The sequence below is a fragment of the Sminthopsis crassicaudata genome, chromosome 1 (assembly GCF_048593235.1).
Source record: "Sminthopsis crassicaudata isolate SCR6 chromosome 1, ASM4859323v1, whole genome shotgun sequence".
Taxonomy (NCBI): domain Eukaryota; kingdom Metazoa; phylum Chordata; class Mammalia; order Dasyuromorphia; family Dasyuridae; genus Sminthopsis; species Sminthopsis crassicaudata.
Window position 1 is genome coordinate 680,411,350 of NC_133617.1, and position 12,045 is coordinate 680,423,394.

A 12,045-nucleotide genomic window follows, 5' to 3' on the forward strand; every position below is an offset into this window, starting at 1 on the left:
AGAAATGAAGACATTGGTTAGCAAAACAACAATCACATTAATTCTTTAAATTGCTCTGGAACCTTTAAAATATAGTTATTATTATTATTGTCATCTTTAGGATTAGAGTCTTTATTAAATAGTTTATAAAGAAGGCAGTTTGTTTTTTTTTTTTTTAAAGGACTGATTTCAGAGTCAGGATTCATGTGTTCGTGTTTTCTCTTAGAAAATTATTAGTTCTAGGACCCTGCATAAACAACTTAAAACTCTCTTTGCTTTAGTTTCTTCATTTGTAATTTGGGGATAATAATCCTTGGCAATATTTATACCTGGACAGTTAAGTGGATAGAGTGCAGGGCCTAGAATTAGGAAGATTTACCTTCCTGAATTAAAATTAGCCCTCAGACACTCACTAATTATGTGACCCTGGACAAGTCGCTTAACCCTATTTGTCTTACTTTCCTCATCTGTAAAATGAGCCAGAGAAGGAAATGGCAAAGATAATCAAGAAAACTCCAAATAGGGTGACAAACAGTTAAAGATGACTGAAAAAAACAACTGAACAATAACAACAAATTAGGTATATCTGTACCTAAAAAAGGTTGTTCTGAGAAAAATCAACATTAAAACATTGCATCTATATTTTTCATCTACTAATGATGCACTAATAATATATAAACAATTATTTCAGATCATTAGAACATGTCAGAGGTGGATTCTGGTGTAGTGTGGACAGAAAGACAGACTTGGGGTTAGGAATGTATGAGTTCATGCCCTGCCTCTTAATACATTTTAGCTGTGTCTTCTTGATCGTCAGCTTCTTGATGCCTCAAGACTGTAAATCCCAAATCTTGAATTACATCAATGAAGCTAGTCTTGAGAAATTCACTATTGCAATGAACTTAGAAGTCTGGCATAAATTTAAACTTTTGGTTTCATGGTCACAGATTTCTTCCTCATTCTGGCTAATTGTATTCCAAATGTATTTCAGGCTAAGACTGAACTAAAGAAAGGGTTGTTCTTGGTACAACAGAGCCACACAACTAGAAAAGCTGAGGTATTAGAGATGCTACCCTGCCTTCCGCTGATGTAGATGTAGAAAATGATTTGGTTATTGTAGGCACCAAATGATGTTATTTTAGGAGAGCGCCAAATTTTGGGGTGCACAATGGCCATTCTCTTGGGGGAAAGGTAGAGGAGAAGTATACAATAGATACCAGGAATAGTAAGTATGAAATCAAGTGGGAGAGCAAATAGCAAGAAAGAGGTTTTAATAATTAATAATGGTGGGACGGCCAGGGGGCACGGTGGATAGAGCACCAGCCCTGAAGTCCAAAGGACCTGAGTTCAATTCTGGCCTCAGACACTTAACACTTCCTAGCTGTGTGACCCTGGGCAAGTCACTTAATCCCAATTGCCTCAGACAAAAAAAAATTAAGAAAAAACAATTAATGTACCCAGGAGAAAGGGAACGCACTATGAAGTTGGGACATGTCCTTAACTGGCAGTCTAAATCCTAAAAGAAATTTAGCACCTTAAAAGAGAAGGAGAAAGACACAATAAGACATAGTGGGGGAATAAGAATAGAAAGACCAATGGCATGGGGGAGGGCTAAGGGGAAAGACACCACAAGGCAGAGTGTTATGGTGGACTGTATAAAGGTATACAACAAAGATGGCGTGAGCCATAGGCAGTTTTATAGGGGAAATTTAACTCAGGGAAATTTAACGTCAGGGATAAGATGGTATATCTTGACTGGATATGACAAGGTAGGGCTGCCCAAGACCTCCACAGAGAATAGGACCCTCAGAGGTTTGACAGAACTTAGATTTCTGACTGGACAACCTCCACAGAGGGTGGTACCACAAAGCTAAACTGATCTTCCTGCCCCAGGGAACACTTCCATCAATGCTCCAGTTTCTCTCTGCCAAATGTACCCAGCTACTGAGAACCTCATGACTGCCTCCTCCTCTCACTTCTCTTGCGACCTCCATAATTCCACTTCTATCATTAACCAACTTCCCTTTATGTCATGATCTTTTCTTACTTTGAAGATAAACTGAAACCTACTTTTTCGGGGAAATCCCAGTTCTGACCATCCTCTCTCATACAGATTACTCTTCTCATGATTTCGTCACACAAAGCTCATATGACAACTCTTCCAGGAAACCTTCTCTAGCTTCCCTACTATGCCCCACCTCTCTCCTTTCCCAAAATCAATTTCTTTCATCAACATTTTTCTAATAGTCTGACATTTCCCTTAATTTTTTATCACAGTCCATCTATCCTTTTATCTGATATTCATATATATTTTATGTTCTATCCACCCTATTAGATTGTAAACTTCTTCATAGCAGGGATGATGTCATTTTTCATCTTGGTATTCCAATATCCTAGCAAAGTTCCTTACATACAATAGGCACTTGTTAGCAATTATAAAAATGAAATTAATATTTATGCTTACCTATGCTATAGAATAATTGTATCAAAGAAAATATATGCTTTATAACACCAAAGCTCTATATTAATATTAATAATTACTTTTTATTGGTCTTAATTGTAGGTGACATAGAGTTCAGTAATTTGTCAACATTAAATTGTATTAGAGTATGATGCTCACATGCAGTTAATACTAACTTTTCCCACTGTTTTATGAATTCTTGATTCTCCAGATTATAAGCTAATTATATGCAGAAACCATATCTAGTATTTAATTTTTTTGTATCTTGACTGGACATGCAAAAGGTATTCAGAAAATATTTCATGAGTGACTGAATAACATCAGATACCTAATAACATGGAGTCAATTCTGTTTGTAGATTTGGCTAACTTAGCAAATTTATCACTAACTTACCTTGTATATATGTGGCTCTCAATCCACTTTCCAGAATGGATAGTATCATCACCAAAGTTCCACAGGTAAGTAACATTTGTACCAAAGTTGATTCTGCACTCAAAACTCACACTGGAATTTATCAGAGCTGACGAGCTGGACACAAGCCGATTTGGAACAATTTTCCGCTCTATACTGATAGTGTGAATGGTAGAGGCAACAGAGTTGATCTGATTGGCAGCATTAACTATCACAAAATACCTGAAAGGTGGAGAAGCCACAGAGAGGAGAATCAAGTAACTAGAATAGAAACATATATGAAGTTTACTATAAGCTGCTAGGTCTAAATTACAAAAATATTTCATCATAAGATATTGAAAAATAGATGGAGTTGAATTTGTGTGTTCTTTAAAGGAATGCTCTAGGAAGGAAAAAGTTTGTTGTTGTTTTAGAGGGATGGAATGAATCCCAAAGAATCTAAATCTGTATTTGGAACCATTGCAACCAACTTGTGAATTTGGTGAATGATTATAATTGTGATAGATTCCATTGACCAGTTTCCTCTCCCATTACATGGTAGTAAAAACAAGCTTCTTGATGCAAAATCTGGTTTTTATCACCAATATTTTCTGTTGATACCATAGTGAAAGATGGTATAAATGATGAATTATTCACAGGGAGAGATATAAAACATATTGAGCAGGAAATATGTCATTGGAAAAGGAGTCAAACAGTAAGAAATAGAGGATAATAGAAGGATGCCTCAACTACTATACTGATTCTCTGAGAATGTTATAAGACCCAGAGTATTAGGAAAATCTTTGATGGAGGATCTATTGGGGAACATAGACAAGAATTACCCCTGATGAGAAGGTATGGACGTGTTGTCACATCACTAAGGCCATAACCATTGAGGAACTGAAATATAGTTAACACCATCATAACAATCCAAATAATCTCGTATTGAATAAAATTACTTTGATACATTACAAACTAAAAATGTCTACAATGTTGAAACCTCTTATTACCAATTTTACATACTTCTTGGGAACACTGTATCTTTTTTTAACACTTCTTGAACTTGTTCTTGTCCATGAGCCATCTCCAAAATGCCAAACAAACTCTAGAGGACTTGTTTCATTTGTATGAACAAAAAATGTGACCTCAGAATCACTGGCAAATACTGTGCCATTTGTAAAGATGGAAACAGCTATAAGAAAAAGAATTAGTGTTACAAATATTTGGAGGGAAAGAGGAACAAAAATATAAATGAATTAGCTCAGCAATTGCTATTACCAATTTTTTAAAACATACTTGAATGACAAACTGAAGATGTAAGTATAAGAAAATAAACAATGTATGTAATTAATAATATATGAAAAAAGACAACAATGTATAGACAATAATATTATGTCTCTTGATTGAGTCAAACATACATCACAATCATAAACAACAAATGACATAGCCAATCCTTTTTTTTTTTTATCAAAGTCCTCTCATTTGAAGAAAGCTTAAAGAAAAGTGTTAATTATTCTGCAAAACCTGTAATATATGTTTAGGTTCTTATATTTAGATTCCCAAATCAATTCAATAAAGATGGATTTTAATCACCTAATACATGCATGGCACTGTGCTAGGCTCTGAAAATAAAGAAAAAAATCAAAAGAAGAGGAGCCTCTACAAAGGCAACAAACTTAAAGAAATGCACTGTTTGAGTAAATTAGCTGAAAAAGATTGTGTGAAAGACAGGATTGCTTGAATCACTCACCTTGCATTTGATACTGAACATTCACATTGGTCCAATCTTGACAGCTATTTGCTCTGTTTGGAACCATTAGGAACACATTATATGAAGAAATAGATGAAAATTTATGTATAACAATGGGTCCTAAATATGAAAAAAAAATAAAATGCCACATATTATATAAAAGAAAACATAATTACAGCCTCAATTTTCTAGAGAACGCCTTATGAAAGACTTAATACTTCTCCACTTGACTCCTCTAACAGAAAAAAAATCCAAAAAGAAACATGAAATGTGCAGAAATTCAGGAACAGAAGTCTGAATTTTCTTAGCCACAAATTTTCTCTTAATCAAATTTTCTTTAAACTTCTTAGCATCTGAGGCAACATTTTTCCTTTTAATCACAATTAATGTTGGTTAATGATGAAAATGACTTTAAAAGTGTCACTAGTTCTAATACCTTAGTTTTAAAATTCTTACTACTATATACCATATCACACATTCTTTTTTTTATAATGATTATTGAATCACTTTTAATTCTGTCTTTTTTTTGTCTTCCTAAAAAAAACAAAAACAAACCCACAATCATGTTAATATAATGGTCATAAAATAGTATGTAAATTTACCTAGGATCTGTGACTTCATCTGTATGAGAACTCACCAATTTCTATAATTTTATTTTAGAGCTTTGCCTGAGGTCCAGAAAGATTGTGTCTTATCCATGGTCATGTAGCTATTAAATATTGGTGGCAAACTAGCTCTTTGTGACCTCATTTGAAATTTTCCTAAAAAGGATTTTGGAGTAGTTTGCCTTTTCTTTCTCCAGTTCATTTTACAGATGAGGAAACTGAGGCAAACAGGGTTAAGTGATTTGTCCTGGATCAAACAGCCAATTAAATGTCTGAGGCCACATTTGAACTCAAATCTTCCTGATTCCAGGTCCCTGTGCTATATCCACTGTGTCACCTAGCTGCCCTAATAATGAGGTAGTCATTCAATAACAAAACAATATTTAGGTTTCTCTCTTTTAATTTTGAACAAGAGTTAAATTTTGGTATGGGGATAATAGTTTTAATTTTAATATAATTATATTATTCAGAAGCTAAAGAAGTTAGTAAAATAGTGATAACCAATTAGTTTGAAAACATTTTTTCTAGGTTGTTATGATCTTTAAAAAACACACCTCCTACCACTTTCCAAATACCACAAATATTAATTTTCAGATAGACAAGATAAATTCTAAAAAGCACTTAATGAAAAGGTACTGATTTGCTGTCAAAATCCTGGTTCAGATTTTGGCTACACTACTTCAAGTATAATCCTGGGCAATGCCCTTCAGTTTTCCCTATCTCTGTTTCTTCATCTAGGAAAAGGTTTTGAACTAAAGGATCTCTAAGTTCCTTCCATTTCTATATCTTATGATTGTTCTATCTCTGACTCTATAGATAATGAATTCTGAAAATATAAGGTGAATAGGCTAAGAATAAATGCCATAATGAACTTCAAATAGGGAGATACCTATGGAGGTAATAACCTACATCTGTGAAAAGAAATCCCATTTATGTTAGAAATTTGAATGATATAGATTAAAATAAAATGAGGTACTTGCCTTTATTCATAGAGATGGTATAATCACTCATGATTCTTGTATATTTTCCAGTTGTTGTATTTTGTAAGGAGCTAGCAAAAAGTAGAACTTCATCCTTATGGACACTACTAGAATTCATGAATACCCTCAAATCTTCTTGAGATATTTCTGCATAATATGGTCCTAATTCCTTTTCATTTCCATGAAACTCATTGAAAACAATCACTTTGATCATATATGTGCCCTCTGAGGAAAAATAATAATATTAGATATATTTTATTAAATATCAAGTAAATATTAAAATATAAGCATAATTTCAAAATGTACATGTAAATACTGATGAAATTATTTTATAGTATCATTATTAGATATTAATAAATATAAAAATCTATAATAAAATTCCATGCACAGAATAATTTCTAATAGTTATAAAGTTGCATTATACCTTTTCTATATTGGTGATAAGCTATGATTTCTATTTCATCAGATCCGTCTTGGATACCGACTTCAACTACTGTACCATCCCCAAAATCAAACACTAGAGAAGTGATATTGTCTGAAGAAGTATGAACACCAAATCCCAGATCCTGGGAAGAGAGTTTATTGTTCTCAGGCAACCTAAGGCTAGTTTGGTTCTTCTTAAGTGGAAAAGCAGACTTCCCATCAATATGCGAACCTCCTATTCTGATGCGCCCAGCAAGACATTGAATGAAGAGAATATGGTTGTGGGGATTGAACACTGACACAGAGAGATCACATATTCCAGGAATATTAAATGTAATGTTGATAGACCTATAGAAAAAAAAAGAAAAAGAAAGGAAAAAATACAATTTCTCATCACTAGGTAAAACATTTCTTTATAACATGTTTTATATGCCTATAAAACATATAAGACACATATATTTTTCATTAATAACTTAAATAATTACACACTTTCCATAAATTCCAACCCCAGACTTGATTCTGATCTGGAGATGATTATGGCAGCGGAACTTAACTAACTCTGGCAGACCCTATCAAGCAAGAAGAGTTGTGAGGATAGTTCCAGTGTTACCCTAGATATCTGGTTTCCAAAGACCAGCTGCCTAATTCAAGCAACTCATTACCAGAACATTAGCCACACAATAATGTGTTGTTTTTCAGCCTCAGCAATTCACTAAGATCATCTCCTAAGGCATGAAAGTATTGTGATAGAAGCTGATAGAGAGAGTGTTCATGCTGATGAAATATTGAAGTGTAAACATAATTATCATATTATTTTAAGCACTGAAAAATTCTCCACAACCAAAAACATTACAGAAAAATTTGGAAATAATGATCAATAATGAGATAGTTATTGAGTCAAATCTATATTGAAAATGGAAATTCAACTTTTCTTGAGAGTAATGCTTGACACTGACTATATTCTTACAATGTGAATAACAGGAAATTAAGGGCTTTGTCTACAGGGAGCCACTGACTTATTATCTTCCTCAAAAGATTTTTTGGTTTCCATTAACATGGTTAAAACAAAGCTATTTTAAAGGATATGAAAAAATTTTATAAGCAGACTCTTCTTTCTACTACACAAAATACTTAGCTGCCCTACCTCATATTATAATGAGAAGATAGATGGTACTAAGGTTATAGGTTTGAACTTAGAGTCCAAATCCTGTCTCAAACACTTATTAGCTGTGGGCAACTGTGCAAATCATTTTACCTCTCAACTTCAATTTCATCATCTGTAAAATGAGGATACTACACAGAGTTATTATAATGAGAATATATATATATATATACATGTATGTATAATATACATATATAGTACTTCAAAAACTTGAAACTGTATGTAAATGCTAGTTATAATTAGAATGAAATGAAACATTGGCTATAAGTACATATTGTCAATTGGTTAAGTTGTGAAATGATCTGCTATTCTAGAGAGCAATTTATAACTATGCCCAAAGAGCTATAAAACTACATATCCTGAGAGCAGCTAGCTCATGCAGTAGATAGAGCAGAGAAGCAGCCCTGAAGTCAGGAGGACTTGAGTTCAGATCTGACCTCAGACACTTAACACTTCCAACCTGTGTGACCTGGGCAAGTCACTTAAACCCCAATAGCCTCAGCAAAAACAAAACAAAACAAAACAAAACAAAAAAACAACTGCACATCCTTTGATTCAGTAGCCTCACTAGTGGATCTGTATCCCAAAAATATCCCAAAAGAGGGAAAAGGATCTACATGTGCAAAAATATTTGTAGCAGCTCTTGTTGTAGTGGCTAGGAATTAGAAATTGAGTTGATACCATCAATTGGGGAATGGCTGGATAAGTTATGATACATGAATGTAATGGAATATTATTATTCTATAAGACATTATAAGCAGACTGATTTTAGAAAAGCCTGGAAGGATTTAGATGAACTGTTGCTGAATGAAGTGAATAGAAGCAAGAGAATATTGTACATAGTAATAGTGAGATTATGTGATAATCAACTATGATAGATTTAGCTCTGCTCAGCAATGTGGTGATCCAAGACAATTCCAACAGACTTAGGACGGAAAGAATTATGGAAGCTGAATGTGGTTCTTAGCATAACATTTTGACCCTTTTTATTTATTTATTTGCTTTTTTTCATATATTTTTCCCTTTTATTCAGATTTTTCTTGCACATGACAAATTTACATGATGATTGTACAAAAAATACCCATATAACTCATATGAGATTGCTTGATGTTTTGGGGAAGGGAGAGGTAAGGCAGGGAGGGAGAAAAAATTCGGAACATAAAATCTTACAAAAATGAATGTTAAAAAACCATTTTACATGTATTTGAAAAATAAAATACCATTGAGGAAAAAAATAATAAATGATGATTTAATAGGGAAAGCTTCAGAAGTGTCTTCCAAACTTAAATACAAATGAAAATGCTTTGGGGCCTAAAGTTCTCATATGATTTATTCATCTGCAAGTACCACCTTGGCAAAGGCAACTTTTATTAAAGGAATTTCTGCTTACCATGACAAAAAATGCAAATGACTCCAAAAATGTGCTCTGCCTCCAAAGATCCTTAATTCTGGAAATGATCCAACATCATAAGAAACATGAAATCCCCCATAGAAATGATACAATAATTTTCACAACTTCAGATGTCTAAATAAGCTTCTTAGTCTTACTGACCCATGTGAGAACAAGGTTAAGGTGGAGTAAATTCTAAGTTCCTGCTCCTCAACAATAATTACATTGATGGTGGCAGTGTATTAACTGATCTAGAATCCACTGTTGTTGAGTTATAGGGTGCTTTTACAAAGAACTTTAAGGCTGAAATGAGAGAAAAACAACTTAAAAGGAAGAGCTCAAATTCAAAATTATGAAATAGCTTTGGTGAGGATAAGCTCTCATGGAAACATGGTGCCAAATGGTGTTCCATGAAATCTAAGTGACATAGAAAATAGGATATCCAAAACTTGCCATCCTACTGGCAGATGGTTACTGAATTAGTTTTCTTTCCTTAGGTTGATTGGAATTCTAATCTTCAGTATTAGCTTAAAGAGAATGGATTTATTTTAATTGCTTCCTGGTGAGATGACTATCATATGTTCATATTACTTGATTACATGGCCTATTACTTCAAATGAAAACTAAATTGTAAACTTTCCATTGTAATCAAAGGCTAACCATTTAAAATATGAGCTCCTTTAAGATCAAATATATCAAAAATGCAAAGCAAAATTTCTTCCACTCTGGTCAAGTTTTGTTATTTACTGCAGTCCATATTCGTGAATGCTCAGAATGGATAAGGATAATAAAATATTAGCAGACAAATGCTTTTGGGTTAGATAGTCTCCCAGATTCCTCCTGGAAAACATTATGTCAGAATACAGCTGAATGCGTATAATGTCAAACTCTGACAAATAAATAGATTTGTTTTCCTTATCAGTCTACTGGTAAGTTAAACTGGTGTTATTATTGGTTCCAAGTATTCTAAATTATAAAATAAGGTTGATGTGGGCTTTTAACAATTAAGAAAAAAAATCCAAGAATATACAGAATACTAAACTCCCAATGACAAACCCTTCATTTGGGGAGCATCAAATGACTAGTTTAATACCTTGTCTCTGGGGAGTTCTCGAACTCTCATTGAAATACTAGTCCTAGGCTCTGATACCCTGGGTATTCTGACAATGCTAAATGTAATGTACTTAGGAGCCAAGGAAGATGAGGCTGCAACCAGGAATCTGTGTATCTTAATGACAAATTTATAGATAGGATAGAGACTATTTAACAAAGTTTACTGAAATCCATGCCCAAGACAGATATTGATTCTGATAATTGAGTAAAATAAGCTAATTGCCATTCTGCATTTGCTCCTGTGGTGCCATTTGTTCATAATGAGAGTTTCTAGTTACATTCCCTTTGATTCAGAGTGAGTACCAGAATTGGAAATGAATTCCACTGGATTGTATGTTGATAGAATGACTAAATTGATTACACATCTGGTTATAAATAATTCTGTTCTAACATATAATAGGAGTGTAGAATTAATTCTCCCATGTGTTAACTTTGGAAAGAGTTATTTGGGGCATTTTCAAACACTGCCCAGGAGGAGGAACATTCTGGAAAGTTAGTACTAATTGATGCTTATTTAGAGCTTTAAGGTTTATAGAGTTCCACAAACTTTATCTTGTTTGATAGTCCCCCACTCCTGTGAGTTAGGCATTACAGCACTATTGTGCATATTTTACAAATGAAGAAACTGAGACTGAAAGAGTTTTATAGGAACAAGAATTCAATGAATTAAAGTTGGAAGAGACTAGAAGGTCATCTAGTTCAATCCACTTATTTTATAGATGTGGAAATTTAGGATCATACAGCTAATTGCCAGAATTAAGATTTGAACTTTTCCCATTTAATCTTTCTTTATTCCAAGTATAGCCCTATTTCCACCCCACTATGCTATCAATGTTGATAGTTCATTTTAATATGGTCTACATAGATAATGCTGAATAGAATGGGTACTTATTATGGTACCATAGCCTTAATGTAACATATGCAAAAGAACCAATTTTTCTAGCTTATTACCATATTAACAAGTTCTTCCATGAAAATAAGCAGCATGGCTTAATGCCAAGCTTCTTAAATTGCTGTTCATGACCCTATATGAGGTCTCATAACTGAATATGGGGGTCATGAAGTTATGATTTATTATCAGTAAATGTTTGATTTGCATACCATTTTATATACTTACATATTCAGGGTCATGTAAAAAACTCAGACAAAAAGGGTCACAAATGTAAAAAACTAAGAAGCCCTGGCATACTGGATAGAGTATTAAATTTGAAGTTAGGAAATCCAAGTTGGAATCTTTTCTTGGATCTTTAATAACTGTGTGACTGATCAAATAATCTGATTTCTCGGAGTCCTCATCTTCCAATGAAAAAATTAATAACATTTACCTAATAATGTCATTGCCAGGATCAAGTGGGAAAATGTATATAAAGTGTTAGCAAACTTTAAAATACTATATGTGTTATTATTTTGTTTAATAAACCAAACAAAAATTATTCTCTGCTACCAATACATACAATCAGTTTCCAAGTCTTATCCACACTACTTCCTCAATAACAACTCTCAAATCTGTTTCATTTTCTCTAATCTCACTCTAGTTCATGTCAGGCTCTAATCATCTTTTACCTGTATTATTGCAGGAAAATATGTCCTAATTAGCCTATCTGCATCAAATCTCTTCCTATTCCATTTCATCCTCCATAGAGTTGCCAAAGTGATTTTCCAAATATTCCAGTCTCACCATGTCACATTCCTGCTCAATAAACTCCAGTGACTCCCTATTAAATCTAGGAACAAATTCCAAATCCTCTGTTTAACACTGAAAGCCTTTCAAAACCTAGAAATCAGCTGAATT

The 12,045-nt window shown here is 33.4% G+C and overlaps 1 protein-coding gene across 1 annotated transcript in view; it reads right to left on the reverse strand.

Moving 5' to 3' along the window:
* The window catches only part of PKD1L1 (polycystin 1 like 1, transient receptor potential channel interacting), a 158,782-nt gene that overhangs the window by 116,209 nt on the left and 30,528 nt on the right, over nt 1-12,045 (reverse strand). Inside the window, exons 4-8 of the mRNA XM_074282718.1 lie at nt 6,590-6,936; nt 6,166-6,390; nt 4,581-4,700; nt 3,854-4,022; nt 2,834-3,073 (exon numbers count right to left, since the gene is read on the reverse strand). Coding sequence (XP_074138819.1) covers nt 2,834-3,073; nt 3,854-4,022; nt 4,581-4,700; nt 6,166-6,390; nt 6,590-6,936 — 1,101 coding nt within the window. The remainder of the gene's footprint in view (nt 1-2,833; nt 3,074-3,853; nt 4,023-4,580; nt 4,701-6,165; nt 6,391-6,589; nt 6,937-12,045) is intronic.